This window comes from Filicampus tigris, chromosome 11 (assembly GCF_054856515.1).
Source record: "Filicampus tigris isolate MCC_2025a chromosome 11, RoL_Ftig_1.0, whole genome shotgun sequence".
NCBI lineage: Eukaryota > Metazoa > Chordata > Actinopteri > Syngnathiformes > Syngnathidae > Filicampus > Filicampus tigris.
In genome coordinates this window covers 23,861,416-23,876,671 of record NC_141227.1, presented here as the reverse complement: position 1 = coordinate 23,876,671, position 15,256 = coordinate 23,861,416, and the positions used below count along the sequence as shown (strand labels likewise).

At 42.9% G+C, this 15,256-nt stretch overlaps 3 protein-coding genes and 1 long non-coding RNA gene across 6 annotated transcripts in view; 2 read left to right on the top strand and 2 right to left on the bottom strand.

Annotated features, from left to right (window-relative positions):
• LOC147140253 (gap junction alpha-5 protein-like) overlaps positions 1 to 3,562 on the top strand; it is a 9,112-nt gene extending 5,550 nt beyond the window's left edge. Inside the window, exons 5-7 of the mRNA XM_086045716.1 lie at positions 270 to 335; positions 438 to 586; positions 1,918 to 3,562. Coding sequence (XP_085901842.1) covers positions 270 to 335; positions 438 to 586; positions 1,918 to 2,386 — 684 coding nt within the window. The 3' untranslated portion in view covers positions 2,387 to 3,562. The remainder of the gene's footprint in view (positions 1 to 269; positions 336 to 437; positions 587 to 1,917) is intronic.
• Positions 1 to 4,911, bottom strand: part of LOC147140252 (uncharacterized) — a 15,569-nt gene extending 10,658 nt beyond the window's left edge. For both annotated transcript variants that reach the window (XR_015088752.1, XR_015088753.1), the window contains exons 1-3: positions 4,803 to 4,911; positions 456 to 580; positions 244 to 322 (exon numbers count right to left, since the gene is read on the bottom strand). This is a non-coding gene — a long non-coding RNA (uncharacterized LOC147140252). The remainder of the gene's footprint in view (positions 1 to 243; positions 323 to 455; positions 581 to 4,802) is intronic.
• setd4 (SET domain containing 4) lies at positions 4,527 to 10,376 on the top strand. Its single transcript, XM_086045715.1, has 12 exons — positions 4,527 to 5,446; positions 5,893 to 5,988; positions 6,080 to 6,117; positions 6,210 to 6,298; positions 6,602 to 6,838; positions 7,210 to 7,269; positions 7,364 to 7,493; positions 7,552 to 7,726; positions 8,140 to 8,218; positions 8,347 to 8,427; positions 8,497 to 8,620; positions 9,235 to 10,376. Exons 1-12 carry the CDS (start codon positions 5,377 to 5,379, stop codon positions 9,394 to 9,396), a joined length of 1,341 nt encoding a protein of 446 aa, XP_085901841.1. The 5' UTR covers positions 4,527 to 5,376; the 3' UTR covers positions 9,397 to 10,376.
• On the bottom strand, positions 9,458 to 15,256 carry cryzl1 (crystallin, zeta (quinone reductase)-like 1). 2 transcript variants are annotated; one of them, XM_086045717.1, is made up of 13 exons: positions 15,079 to 15,256; positions 14,858 to 14,935; positions 14,649 to 14,721; positions 13,969 to 14,013; positions 13,834 to 13,902; positions 13,128 to 13,261; positions 12,892 to 13,003; positions 11,867 to 11,887; positions 11,206 to 11,304; positions 10,996 to 11,123; positions 10,574 to 10,679; positions 10,445 to 10,490; positions 9,458 to 9,770 (listed from the first exon to the last, which is right to left on the bottom strand). In XM_086045717.1, the coding sequence occupies exons 1-13, from the start codon at positions 15,136 to 15,138 to the stop codon at positions 9,674 to 9,676; spliced, it is 1,068 nt and encodes a 355-aa protein (XP_085901843.1). In that variant the 5' UTR covers positions 15,139 to 15,256; the 3' UTR covers positions 9,458 to 9,673. The 2 variants fall into 2 exon arrangements, with proteins under 2 accessions (XP_085901843.1, XP_085901844.1); XM_086045718.1 differs by lacking the exon at positions 11,867 to 11,887.

Below are 15,256 nucleotides of genomic sequence, written 5' to 3'. Positions count from 1 at the left end.
TATACTGCTCCCCTGGTGGCCAAGATGCGCACAGCAGAAGGAGCAGCAACATGTCAATGTCAATTGTAGTCTTTAAATTACATTTAACAGACTTTTTTTTTTCTTAACACAACATTTGCCAATCTGTCAAAATTCTGAGTCTGGTTGGAATGGAATGGTTTCAGAGAAATTGACTTTTTCGTGTCGGATAAAATGTCACCACTGTATTTGGCTCGATCAAACATGAAAAAGAAAGTAGCTTACGGTAGTTGATGTGTCGTTCCATGCAGGTTGTGTTTCTGTGCCTGCAGTACTTCCTGTATGGAATATTCCTCAACCCTCTCTATGTTTGCAAGGTAAAAAAACAACAACATGAATTTCCAGTTTCCGTTTTGTTTTCCCCAGCCATTAGGTGACACCACGTGTGTGCGCGCGTGTGTGTGTGCGTGTGCGTTTAGGCTTGGCCATGTCCACACCTGGTCAACTGTTACGTGTCGCGGCCCACGGAGAAGAACGTCTTCATCGTCTTCATGTTGGCCGTGTCGGGCGTGTCCCTGGTGCTCAGCGTACTGGAGCTCCACCACCTGGCCTGGAGGCACTGCTGCAGGTAAATGGATGAAACCTGATCATGTATGTGTCGCTCTTGCAATCAACCCTACATTGATTGACACCCTGTCCAAAACATTTTCCCTCACAGAAATATAACTTTATTCTAGGGATTTTTTTTGTGTGCAAAACATTTAAAAATCGGACTTTTTTTTCAACCGAACATGACTTCTTTTAAAATTTGTTGTTGTTTTTTTTTTCATCTTAGCTGAAACATCTTCAAGTACGGAAGAGGATTAGGGCCAGAGGGGGAAAAAAATAAGGTTGGTAAGATCCTCACTTTTATTTCAGAATTCTGACTATTCCCAAAATTCCGACTATAAAGTGAGAATTCTCATTGTCCTTGGGGCAGGCCACGGCGTCGGCGGCGCACAGCAGCAGACGCTCGGGCCGCCACCGCCGTTTTGGATCCGCAGGCATGGTCGTAGCAGGCGGCCACGCTGCTCACTTTAAAGTGGGAATTCTGAGAATAAAGTCAGAATTCTCACTTTAAAGTCGGAATAAAGTCAGAATTCTAACTTTAAAGAATAATTCTGACTGTAAAGTGAGAATTCTGAGAATAAAGTCAGAATTCTCACTTTAAAAGTCAGAATTCTGAGATAAAAGTGAGAATCTTCCAACCTATTTTTTTTCCCCCACTGGCCCTAATCCTCTTCGGTATTCAAGCATGTTTAGTGAACAATTCTTCAGATTTGCATATTTAAAAAAAATATTATCATTATAATTTTAGGACAACATTTTCATTTTTATTATAATTATATACACCTTTGTTATAAAATTCTACCAAAAAGTTCAGGGTAGTCAGCATGTCTTAAAAAGTTCAATGAAAACTGAAACAATAGCTCCATATAGTTTTCTACAGCGAATGAAGTCCTCTAAATTTTCAAAATGTTAAACTTTCACATATTATTGTTTTGATTTCAACACCGTTTTAAATTGATTATCAGCCGTCAGATTTTTTTAAAAAGGGCCGATGCCGATATTCATCAAAACGCAGAATATCGGCACCAATAATCGGCCCGGTCGATTATCCCTACTAAATATATGACTATATTACACTATGATTATAATTGTTATTATATTATTATTATTATTATTATGAAAACTTGATGTGCTTGAGCTAAAACAAGGGCAGATTTGGAATCGGCGCCCAAAAAATCATTGAGAAGAGTTCCCAAACAAATGCTGTAAAAATGTATTGAGCAGTGTAATTCCTGCCTGATGTAATGTTTGGCAAATGTCTTTATTTTGGGCTGTCTTTACAAAACAGTTTGCACAAAACTGTTTCCACCCTGACAACGTGCGATAAAAACGTCCTCTTCCTCTTTGCAGACGCTTTTTGGCGTCCAGGAAGTTGGCGAGTGCCACCGAGACAACTCAATCCAAACAAGTCCCCCTGTCTCCGCCTGCGTCGCCGCCGCCGCCGCCGCCGCCGCCCACCCCGCCTCCCGAATTCAGCCAGTGCGTGATCGGCTCCTCGCACTTCCTGGCGCTGCCCTTCCCCAGCCACCGGCTGGCCTACCAGCAGAACTCGGTCAACATGGCGGCCGAGCAGCACAAGATGGCGGCGGGCGGCGACGAGGGCCTGCTGCAGATGAGCTGCTACTCGTCCGGCTGGCGCGGCGCCGCCGACGTGGCCGCCTGCTACGACCGCGGCGGCTGCCTGCGGATCCAAAACGGCGGCGCCGAGCGTCTGCTGCTGTGCGCCGCCGACGCCGTGGCCTGCCCCAAGGACAAACGGCGACTGAGCAAAACCAGCGGCGCCGGCGGCCGCTCGCGAGCCGATGACCTCGCCATCTGACAACAAGGGCCATTCAGCTCCCGGCTTGAACTTGTGACGCGCGCAATCAACACTGCGCTCCTTCTTTCGGAAGCCTCCGAGGGGCATTCCATTCTTTAGACCTGACCCGCTCGGAATAAAACCAACTGAAAGACGAATGGTGGGATCAGGCTAAACAGTCTGTTTTTAGCTTTTAAAAGACAAACAAGACAAGGGCTGCATGTAGGTCACCAACATGAGAAGCCATCGAGAAGGCCTCGCATCTGCTGGTGCCACCGCTTTCACGTTGTAAACTTAACAGCATCAGGAGCACTTCACAATCAATATCTATCGCATAACATGAGATAAACGGAAAGAAAACATATCCTGCTCACTAGAGACTCGAAAGTCAGAATTCTGAGAATAAAGTCAGAATTCTCACTTTAAATTCAGAATTCTGAGATAAAAGTGAGAATCTTGCCAACCTATTCCAAATCCAAATGAAACGTAGTCCCACTAAATCAAAGCCAAGTGAATCATGACATTTTCAAATCGTTACATTCTTCGTACCTCTTGTATCCAGAATGCTATTGAATTGTCTTGTGTGGCGAGATGCACAGCCATGCTTGTACATTTTTTCAACAAAGAAAATCAAAGTATAGTCATGTAATATTATGACTTTTGACCTGAAAAAAACCCTCACATTAGTCTTCTGATATTATGATTTTTTTTAAATCCAACTTTATTCTTGTAATGTTATTTTATTTCTGGAAAATCCAACATTATTCCTGTAATATTATGTTTATTTTTCCTTAAAAGAGATTACTTATTTCATGCAATGCTACAGTTAATTCCAATTTCATTATACTGATATTATGATTTTTCTCATACCCCCCCAACTTTATTCTTGTAATATTATGACAGTTTTTCATGGAATCAACAGCTCCTCTGCTGATCACAGCCAATTTGTATTTGCTCTATTTCAGGTCAAGCCAAGTGAACATTATTCGCTCTATTTGGCCTTGAATTAATGGTTCGTGATCAATCACTTTGACACAGTTGATTATGAAATCCGAAAACACAAACAAGGCAGGAGTGAGTGCCTACAAACAATAACAACGTTTGTCTTATTCTTTTTCTTGCGTTTTGCATGGACTACAGTGGATTACGATGCAGCAGCTGCTGCAGCTGGACAATAAGTCGCATCTTTGTTGTGTGTGTGTGTGTGTGTGTGTGTATGGGTGGGGGGCGGGGTTAAAAAAAAAAAAAGAAGAACCTTTGTTGTCGCGAGCAATGGCAATGGACGTAAAGTGATGAGCAGATGCACAACTCTGCCTAGGGACTTCAACGTTTGCCAAAAACTGCTGGAGGGTGTGAAACCTGAATGAGTTCTGAATATTTCAATTTTTGACTTTCTTTTTTTTTTTTTACAGAGAAATTTTGTCGAAGTCTGTGGGCTTTTGTATTTGAGGACTGTGATGTAGCTGCAATGGACTACCATAAGAATACAGTGTACACCTTTGCTATTAAGTATTCAATCACCATAGTTATCACACATACTTAAAGTTATCACAAAAAACAATATTTTCTGATCAACAAATAAGATTTTTATGAGAGTTTTTTCTTGTCATATTTTTTCTGGAATAAAGTGACTTTTCAATAACATTGCATTTTTTCATAGAATATTAAAGTAGAAAATACTGCATTCACATAAATTGTGACTTTGAAAAAAGATACTGAATATTAGTGGAAAGGCTTAGATTGTTTAAAAAACGACTTTATTTTTTAAAAACAAAGACTCTTGATTTTTTAAAATTCATTCATACAAATAAATAATCAGCTAAAATTCATTAATAATAAAAATTATTATTACTATTATAATTCATTAATCAGCTTTTTTAAGTTAAAAGTCATATATTGTATGAGCATCTCTATTCAATTTGACATTGCCCCTCTCCATTGGGACCATACTATAAAACAAACAATCGTGACGTCTTCTTGTTTTTCTTCTTGTTCCCATGGCATATGTCCAGGGCAGGATGAGTATTTGTATTCCCAGCAGCGTCCCAAAGTGTAAATGGAAATTAGTGGAATTTTTGGGAACCTCGACTTCCATTTTTGACTCTTCCCGGCCGCCATTTTATTATAGTAACGTCATCGAATTGCGCATCGTGTCACCGCCTCCTAGAAGACACTCAGTACGCATGCCCGGAATAACAATAACGCTTATGCTGGAGTGCACGTGTAGTAGTTGTGAACGGCTGAACAACATGGGAAATTGTGATTAAATGACGCTTTTATTGAGGTTTAGTATTTTCTCTTCTCATAGGTTGGGTTAGGCTAAATGTCGTAAACGTCGTTAGGTTAGGCGGCGCCTATGCCCTCTCGTGTTTCGTTTACGTTCAGATAACGACCAAAACCCGACCAATTTCGTAAGAAACACAATTATTTCACTTACCGTTATGATGTGTCTTAATCTCATTCCGAATTTATTATGAGAACTTCTGTCGTTCGTCGTTCTTTACCCTACCTCAAATTGACCTGTCTTGCAGGCATGTCTGATGACGTCACCAAATTTGGAGCCAATCAGGGCGCAACATCTCGTTTGAAATGTCAAGGTTTTTGTTGACAATTACAGATTTAGAAGAACGTTTAGTCGCTAGACAGTTATAAATACTGTAGAACATCCTTTTATGCATTTTTAAACGCATTTTTAGGTCTAGACTCGTAAAATGTACCTGCCTTGCCGCCACTTCACGATGACGTCACACCTTGGAGTCAATCAGATAGCACTGTGATGCTGGTAACTTTTTTCCAAAATGAAAATGTCTGTTCATAATTTGTTACTCATTACAATGAATAGACATAACCATTTGATTGTTTTTAATGTGATTTAATAATGCAATTAATTCATGATGTAAGAACTTTGCAAAGTGCTACAGAAATAAAAGCGGTAAAACCAGACATAAACAATAAGCTCCAGAAATACCCTTAAAGTCATGAATAAATGAACTGATGCTCAAAGTCCAGCCATGGTCATGAGTAGTCGTGGACGAGCAGCAAGAAAGAGGAAGAAAAAACGTGATGGCGTGATCCAGTCAGGTATAAAATGTCCTTCTGTAAAAGTGTGTAGTTAGGGCTGTGCAATATTGGAAAAACGTGATATGCGCTATGGTTGTTGAATATAGCAATATCGATATTGTTGCGTTATTTAACATGTTCCTAAAGAAATGACATTTTTATTTAATGAAAGATTTTTTTTTTCATGCAGCAAAATCAGTGAGCTCAATGTATTCTGGCTAATTAATTGTAAAGACCCTAGATAATGATCAACTATTCGGTGGCAATGCACATTTAAATTTGCGTCCCGACTGGTCAATTTCAGATAAAAGCATGCAATTCCACAATAAATATTTGTGTGTCTTTGCGATAAGGATATTGCATGGGCCAATATTGTGATATCTGTATTTTTTCGATATATTGTGCAGCCCTAGTTGTACAGTAGTCACATCTTTTCACGTCTCTTATTATGTCCTCTTGTTGTCCAGTTTCTTTAAGCCACCAGCCTGAGTATGTGGAGCTGCTCAGGTTTCTCCATCAGCGAGGATTCACATCAACACTGCTGCAACCTGCGCTCTTCTCTGGTTTTCACAAGTTTATATTCAATCCGCAACATACTGATGGACCGTTCATGTGGCCAAAAGCTGAATGTTTGCTCATTGGTTGTCTCTTCAGACACAGGCCGAGGCCTTCAGGCTGTGAGGAGCATAAAGGTAAGAGGTGGTCACTCACCATGCAGTCACGTTCCCCAAATTATGAGCCCAAGGTTCAGGAATTGATGAAAGCACCTCTCCGCTGTTCACAGCCCCACCAATTGTTGATTTCTCTGCCCGAGTCTTGTTTGCTTACGACCTCCACCGTGTTGGACAGCTACCTTGGGCACTACATCAAGAGGTAAATACAACACTAGTGCAAACTTGCGACAAATTGACATACACGCAGATGCTGAGAGACGCTTGCTTTGGCCACTTGAATGCGAACAAGTCAAATAAGGTAACAGTAGTAATGGTTATAATAATAGCAGTAGAAATATCACAATAGTAGTAGTGCTTTTAGGTGTACTGCAGACGTGTAGTAAATGTAATCACATTACTGTTGTAGTACTACCAGTCGTCACAGTGGCAGTAGTAATAGTAATACGGTATTTCCCAGTTGAGAGGACACACACGTCCCAATTTGCTTTTGCTGTCTGGTCAGCTGGAAGCCGCGGCCTTCGCCTCTGTTGGCTCTCTGCGTCTTCCTGGTGTGTGAGCGGCACAAAGGAGCGGATGCCGACTGGTCGCCATACATCCGCGTCCTTCCCGCCTCCTACACGTGTCCCGTCTGTTTCGCCCATGACGCAGCGGCGCTCCTGCCCGCCGGACTGCGGCGGCGAGCGTTGGAGCAGAAGGACGCCGTGCGGGACATGCACTCATCCAACCAGGATTTTTTTAGGTGCGTGTATTGGTGCTAACCGATTTTAGGAAAAAATTGTGTTGCAATTTTTTCTGAGATATTGCAATTTCGATTTGATTTGGGATTTTCTTCAAATGAAACTTCAGTGCATTTACAACATACATGAACAAATATGACAGAAAATGACATCATACCATCAAATATGAGTGTGACCGGTCCACAGATGCATGCCGCTGATTGATGAACGTGGGGGATAACAGCCCTTTGGGAAAAGCACAGATTTGACAATCTTGAAATCACATTGCCTGAGGTCGCGATTTCGGTCCCAAAACCATAAATGGTTCAGCGTGTGTTTTGAAATGAACGCAAATGTGCTTGTCGTAACTCTGATGCATGATGTTTCAATTCAGGACTTTGCAGCCCATCCTCAGCCAGCCTGTGGAGGACGTGTTGACGTTTGAAGCTCTGAGGTGCTGAAAAACACGACTTGCCTACAGTACTTGAGTACATTGACTTTGTTTCCGTCCGCCATTGGTTACATCGAGACAACATGAAAATGTCCAGGTGGGCGTGGTGCAGCGTCAACACCCGCTCAGTCTTCATGCATCACCCGTCCAACAAGTTTTTGTGTGGCCAAGATGACTACGCGCTGGCTCCCTTTTTGGATTTGCTTAACCACCGGCCTGACGTGCAGGTAGACGTCAGCTCGTCCAATACGCATTTCCATGTCTTCATCGGCGTTTATTTGTCAGGTCAAAGCGGGTTTCAACCACGAGACAAAATGCTACGAGATCAGGAGTGTTTGCGGGACTCCCAGATTCCAGCAGGCCTTCATCAACTATGGTTCCCATGACAGCCAGCGCCTGCTGCTGGAGTACGGCTTTGTCGCCCCCGGCAACCCGCACAGCGTGGTCTACGTGGATGCAGGTGCGTCACAGTCAGCGCAAGGTATCGAAGTAATATTGTTAGCATTGGTACTAGAGGCTTAGTAATAGTAGTACTCTTGTAGTAATGGTGTATACTGCAGTAGTCATCGTAGAAATAGTGGTGGCATTGGTAGTAATGATGTATGAGTTGTAATAGGGGTTTATAAGTTAGCAGACTTGTTTTAGCAGTATACTGGTATTATAATAGTCGCAATATAGTAGTAGTTGTAGGAGTAATTTTAGTACGAAGAGTAATAGTTGTCGTATTGGCAGCATTGCTATAGTTGTAGCAGTAGTAATACTAGTATCAAAGTCAGTGATAGTAGGAGTACAAATATTCATTTTTGTAGTAGTATCAGAAAGTATTAATGATGTACAGAGTAAAGTGAGCGTCGTTCTGATTTTGTTGCGCAGAAATTTTGCGCGAGGTTGTGAAAGGCGACACAAGTCTGGAGCAGAAGATGAGGTTCCTCGCAGACAACAACTTCCTCAAGTAAGACGTTTTACCTTTTGCCTTCTTCTCAAATCCCTTCAACACATTCTTCTCCTTTTCTTAATGCTGATGATTAGATCGTAGGCGCCAAGTAGTCATGCAGTTCTTGCGTCCTTCTCGTCCCTCAGAAATCTGAGCGTGAGCAGTGAAGGTCCCAGCTGGAGGCTGATGACTGTCCTCAGACTGATGTCACTGCCTCAAACTCTCTAGTAAGACCCTCCTCCATGATCCTACTTCACAGATTGAATCAAAGGTCTGAATCTGTTTTGTTCCGTTAGTCACCAGTGGAAGGCGGTGTTGCGCGGCCAAGCGGTAGGCGAGGAGGCCGAGCGCTGGAGCGTCCAGACAGCGAAGGCGTTGTGCCAAAGACTCCTACGAGACACGATCACAGCTCTGGATAAGGTTGGCGATGATGTCAAAACACCTTTCATTTGCTCTGTTGACAAAAGTACTCACACGTGCTCACTCTAACAGAGACGACTTCCGTGTTTGTTCTTAAACATACTAGGCCAATAAAGTGTGTGTCAAAAAAAGTGTGGATTCAACTCCCTTACCAAAAGTTAAAAAGTACAGACTCTGAAATGTACCCAAGTACAAAAAATGTATTTATATAGTTTACTGGAACTTATTTACAATACGCATTTTTATAACTTGACACAACGGGAAGAAAATCTGCTCACAAGTTTCCCAATTTTTAACTTGCATAGTGCTCGTAGACCTATATTATTTTTTTTTTCATCTGCAGAAGCTGAGATAAGTCGATTCTCTTTTGGCAAACTAAGTTGTAAAAAGCACAGATACTTTTCAAATGTAGGGAGTAAATGTAAAAAAAAAAAAAAATACCTGTAAATTGCTAGTCACGTGTAGATACCTAAAAGAAAACCAAAAAAAAAAAACCTACACAAGTACAGCAACGTAGTACAAATACTTACTGTCCTTGAGAATTTTTTTTTTTTTTTTTTTAATTTGAACTTTGTTACTTCACACCACTGGGTATTTATTCTGTTTCCGTGCAGATCTCCAAGCTTCTCCAAAAGGTGGAGCCCTCGCTCTGGGAGCAGCTGCGGCTGGTCCAGTCACTGCGGCTGGAAGAGAAATGCATCCTGGGAAGATGCCTCCAATCACTGAAAGACTCCCAAAGAGAGGCGAGTCAAGTAGACGTGGACGACGTCAGCTGACGTCCGGCAGACAACCGGTCGCGGGTTGCACACCGAGAAAGTTAGCAGAAACTATGAGAGAGACACTTCCTGGATGGGCTTTATTGAGCATGTGTTAATACAGCATGTGCCCTACTATTTACTGATTTACTATGTCGACGTGACTACAGTGGAAAAAGTGGCTACCTGTATAAAAAGGAGTAGGCTGCTGCTCCCGCTTCCATTGGCCCCCGTCCGAATAGACTCAACTCAGTCAACGTGCGTCAAAAAGGTCCTTGCACTCAACAAATGAACGTCATCACATTTCAACCACAGCCTTTTTCTTGTGCTGAAGCTGCACGTCCTCCATGGTGGCCGCCGCTTCCTGAAGAGGAACTGCCTCCTCGGGCTGAGGTCTACAGGGACAACACATGAGCAGCAATTAGACAAGTCAGTGTAATGGACTCTCTGATGGTAATGTGACATGATCGCTCAAAAGCATCTTGAGGGGACCTGCAAGTTAAAACAAGTCGAATGTAAGATCTTTTTGAAGGCCAATTCCATCAAATGGAAATGATTTCATTCACTAAATACCCGTGTGAAGCATTAGGAGTGGTGTTATGGGCTCACAATATTTTTTATTTTATTTACTTTTGTAACCTTTTTATTTTCATGAAGACTTTCACATTTTAAAAGATGAAGAGAAATCTACATTATGCTTAAAATGCCAAACAATATCGTCAAATTTTCTAAACGCAATATTGCCCGTGGCAATTAAAACCTTGTATTATGTATACTTTTTAAGTCAAATTCACTTCAAATCTGGACAAGTGTGTGTATTTTGAAAACATCCACCCCTCGGCCCCCCCTTATTTTTTTTTGCAATGCATTAAATGAGTAGATGAGCTTGTGACAAAGTTCTGATAGAGGGGATGGATATCCAAGTGAACTATTTTGGATTATTTGTGGATACATAAGATTAAGCTACTACATCTTCAAATAAAAGACATTGCTATAAAGTACTATTTTAGTTTGTCTTTGACACTGTACACCTATTTTTGACAACATGATAGGAACTTCCTTTGAGTACCTGAGTACTCCAGATGACATCTTCTCCATAATGTCCCTGAGAATATCTGCCAGCAGGCTGTTAAAGAGAGCATATACGGCTGATGGGAGTGTCGGATTCAACTGCGCGCTTGTGGTCAGCCAAGGATACGGAGGTATCGTCCCTGCTGGGATGACGAAGCCAACCACACTTGAGGGTTGAGGAACGACACCGAGGCAGACTTCAAGAACATTAACCTGCTGTCAGGAGGATCCAGCTGCAACCATACAAGAGACGGACCGTGAACCCCCCTTTATTGCCGAGGAAAAACTGCAGACTTTTTAGATCTTTTGAAAAATCGTTTTACCCCTCACACATACTTTAAACGCATCTCAACTAATTGAAACGCCCTTTTTAAAGGCAAAACATTTTCAATGAATTGAAATTCCATGACTATATTGCGCCCCCCAAAATATGTGCGACAGTGGGGCTGCAGTCGGAGAATCACGCAATCGCCAGGGGGACACTGCAGTGAAGATTCTACCAATTCACTGTTTATTCACAGCACAAATGAGAAGCGCAAATCCACTCACTTGCAGGCCTTGGTGGGATGTCACCCAGTGGCCCCCCACTGCCAACAAACCGATGATGTCATGTTTGTGTGGGAGGAAGGTCGCCTCCTCTTCTCCCTCCGCTTGCTGCTCCTTTTCTTGCAGACTAACTTGAGTCAAGAAGCGCAAGCGTCGTTCATCCTCCTGAGTCCTGACATACAAATGTCCACTTTGTTTTTCTCTTTTAAATACCTCCTTGGTCGACAACTATGTCCACTCCCAGACCTCCGGTCTCCTCCATGACCGCCGGAAGAAACTCCGATGCGTTTTTGTAGACGGGAATCACCCTCACTGCAGTGACAAAAAACGCATTTGGTCATTTACAGTTCCAAAATATATACTAAGTCAGTGATTCCCAACCAAGATTTATTTTTGACTTCAAAAATGTATCTTTGTTGATCTGTCTGTGCCAGCGACGTATAGTGGCAGGCAGGCAGGCAGACAAGATGCACAATTTGGGAGTCATTTAAAACGAGATCATCTTTATGTCAGCCTACTAGAACAGCTGAACTTTATTTGGGGTTAATCAGAGGCACGCAAAATGGTGGCAGCTTGTGTGCTGACTCGCATTTAACATGATTTTGAATGCAACTGTTTAAGACATCAACAAACGATGTGTCTTCTTGGCTCAATGAAGGATGGGAAACAGCTGCACTAAGTGACAATATTTGATCCATATCCAATTACTTTTGATATTTTCCACAAGACACACACAACAAGAATGTAAAACGGAGTCCTATCATGGAATCGAAGACCTAATTTGTATGGAATAAAGCACTGTTATGATTAAAAGTGTCAAAGAGAGCATTTGAGCAGGAAAATTGTTATTAAAGCAAGGCAATATAGAGCTCACCCACAAGAGGTTCCTGAACACCTGAGGGACACAAGAAAGAAGGGGAGGAAAAGACAGAAGGACAGTATGAAAAAGATGTGTTTTTTTTGTTTTTTTTAGAGGAGCGTAAAGGCAGAACATTAGTTTTAAAGATATTCAAAAGGCTCCCAATGACAGTTTTCTTTCATTACAGTCTGCAGTCTCCACATTGAAGTCTAAATCTGCCTCCTGCCTCTACGCTACTTTGCCAAAGCAGAAAAAAAAAAACTGCACCAAACCAAACATGGTAGAGCTGGGCCAGAACTGACCTTGATGAAACATTTCATTATACTTGCCAAGTGCAAAACTGTGAGATTTTCTGAGTGGCAGATTTCACTGGGCAGACAATATTCACTATTGTGAATATAATGAAGTCCAACAACAGTGTATTATGCAGGGTATTGTTGTAAGTGCATTTTTTGCACCCGTAGACATTGTGTGCCCAGTCCAACTTCAGACATTTGGTGAACAAGCAGCACCACCGTGTGGTGAGTTGATGCCGTCCACGTAATCCTAAACACATTTTAAAGTGAACCCGAGGCAAAGCATTTCTTTGCAATAATACATTTGATGTGCCCCTCATTAGTCCAAACACAGTATTCTGATGTAAGCAGATTACCACTGATGTCCGCTAAAATTGACCACAAAGTGCCCTCGGGCTTGCATTGTGAAAGTCTTGCTGATTTGTTTTCTGCGTTTGGTCATGTGACGTTTGCACTGCGAGCCCGAGTGCACTTTGACATCAATTTACGATATACAAATCGTAATTCTCATACCACAATCGCAGTATTAATCAGAACATTGTGTTTGGACTAACGGGGGCCATAAAACATATTACTGTAAAGAAAATGTTTGCCTTAAGTTTAGTTTTAGCAACTCGCTAATTGTACTGCAAAACATCAGCCAGCCAGCCATTTTCTTCATCGCTTAGAAGAACTGCGAGCAACTTGTCCACCGTGCTGCCATGATAAAAGCCTGACACATGGCCAGCGGGTTCGCGTACAGACCTACGCTGGGTTTCAGCTGCTCCAAGAAGGTGTGCTGCTGCTGCGAGTGCGACGTGGTCAGAACCTTCACGCCGTGGTAGCCCGCCAGCTGGATGCACATCAGGCCAAAAGACTGAGTGGGGACACACGCACACACACACACATACGCACAGGAGGTCTCAAGGAAAGTGCATCGTTGACGGCGGCGGCGACGGCGGCGGCGGCGGCGGCGGCGGCAGCAGACGGGAGGCACGTACGCTGGCGCCGTCCACCACCAGGAGCGTCTGGCCGGCCGCCATGCGAGCATGCGTGTGGAGGGCGCTGTACGCACGCAGGCCGTCCTCCAGCGCTGCGGCCACGCCGGTGCAGCTCAGCTTCTCCGGTTTCTGAACTGCACGACAAACGCAAACAACATCATTACTTCAGTCTTTGCTCCAATTATCGAATCACCTGTAAAAACAAAAAAATGGAGAGAGTCTCCAATGTCGTAACTCAACAGATGAGTGAAAAAGGGATCGAATTCATGCCCTGTGCATGAATTTTATTCGTTTTGTGACCACACTGGTAACTGGTAGCTTTGTACTTGATAAAAACGTACAGTAATAACATTATGAAATAAAATATGAAGAATTTAAAGTTTTTTGCATCTAATTCGCGGGCATTGTGCTGTAGGGCTAGATAGAGTTAAGAACCTCGCGATTTGATTTCATCTTTCTTTTCAGTTCAATATTGATTGAAATGCATACACTGAACCGCCGCTATTTGGGGTAGGGACCGGGCCGGCCCAAATATACAGTCATCCAAAACGTTTTTTTGAGGTAAAACAGGGGTTGGCTCCCAAAGTAAATACACAAACAAATAAATACATAAATGGCGTTTTGCATAGCGTGTTAAGGTGCCCTGGCATGGGTCTGAAATGAGAGCAGGAATCACGTGATGTAAGGACACGTCCGTCCGCGTTACCTAGATACTGCTCATTTATGTCGATGACGTCACTGAGTCCTGAGCAGACGGAGTCCAGAGGTAGAATACCTGCCAAAGAGGTCACACGGGATAAATCAAGTTGCTGTTGCATTATGAGCATTATGAGTAGCCTACCTACAACTTCGTCGTCGGGTTGGAAGAAGGTGACTTTTGGACCGACTGCAGAGACAACAGGACAAGAAACAAGTAAAGTCAGTATTAAATAACCAGAGCTGGGCATGGCCTAACCCCCGCCCGTTACGTCCTGCATATTTAATCGACCGCGCGGTCCCGGTCCATCCCTCGTCGGCGGCAGCTAATCTGCGTCAAGAACGTCATCACATGTCAGACGCAGGCGCCGCACGAGCATACCGTGCCGAGATGCACCCCCAAATGTTTATCTTCATCTCAAAGGTTGAGATCTCAAATGCAAAGCAATACAACATCACCATTTACTGCTATCTGATCGTCATTCAGGGTCCAAGAGGGCTTGGTCCAAATGTAATGGCCCCTGGATGGCTTCTCCTGATCTTAATAGTCAGTCTACAAACCTGGATTTCAGACAATCTGGGCAAGTCTCCCTTCGATACCGACCCATTGCGAACATACTTGAGCCATATATTCATCTGTGGCTATAAATGGCTGGATTCCAGTGAATAAATGTAAAAGTGCACAACGGTGTAAGACCAAACAATGTTTCACAGTCTGTCAACTTTAAGCAAGGCCTTTTTTGTATACAGGTTTCAGTATTTATACGTAACTGGATAGTTCTGTCACCTCTGTGTGTAGTGAATAATAATTTTGGAGCTTCCCACCTCGTTGTACAATGCCGGCCACCTCCCTGCCGAGGGGAATTGCATCTCTCTGTAGCCCCATATCTTCCAGAAACTGGAGCATGCAACAAACAGAAAGCATCAGGTCTGTGACAATTACAAGCATGGTGATATAGCTTAAAAACAGTTAATAAAAAAAGCCCATTTGATACTATTTAAAAGTTATAATGCATATTAGATGATTCTGTTACCTTGAGGTCCACTGGGCTGAGGCCACACGCCTTCACGTGAATTCTGACGTCATGGCTGGCCAAGACCTCAGGAAGGCTCTAGAGAGGGAATCGTCACAAAGACAGATGATGCTTGACAGCTACACAACCTTAACAGTCTGATGTACGTTCTGGGGGAAAAAAAGCCGCCCTCTTCAATTCGGTTTCAATTGCTTTTCTGGCACAAACAAACACAATCTCACCGTTTCCTGGGTGACGAATTTGAGCTCGCTGCCGGTAATTTGGCAGAATATACCCTTCATGTTGTGTCACCTTATATGTTTGTTAAAGGCCTATATAATTGCTATTTGCTAATAATAACAAGCAGCTATTTGGCCTTTCTGTTTACTTGCAGATGTCACGTGACCACCTTTCCCTTCT

Excerpts from the sequence above, each read along its gene's own strand:
- setd4 (XM_086045715.1), top strand. The coding sequence starts at position 5,377 with ATGGTCATGAGTAGTCGTGGACGAGCAGCAAGAAAGAGGAAGAAAAAA. Across the intron at positions 6,299-6,601 it reads CTTGGGCACTACATCAAGAG|CTGGAAGCCGCGGCCTTCGC; the intron begins GTAAATACAACA and ends CTGTCTGGTCAG. Across the intron at positions 7,727-8,139 it reads CGTGGTCTACGTGGATGCAG|AAATTTTGCGCGAGGTTGTG; the intron begins GTGCGTCACAGT and ends TTTGTTGCGCAG.
- cryzl1 (XM_086045717.1), bottom strand. The coding sequence starts at position 15,138 with ATGAAGGGTATATTCTGCCAAATTACCGGCAGCGAGCTCAAATTCGTC. Across the intron at positions 10,680-10,995 it reads CATCCCACCAAGGCCTGCAA|CTGGATCCTCCTGACAGCAG; the intron begins GTGAGTGGATTT and ends GTATGGTTGCAG. Across the intron at positions 10,491-10,573 it reads CCAGCAGGGACGATACCTCC|ATATTCTCAGGGACATTATG; the intron begins GTATCCTTGGCT and ends GCCTGCTGGCAG.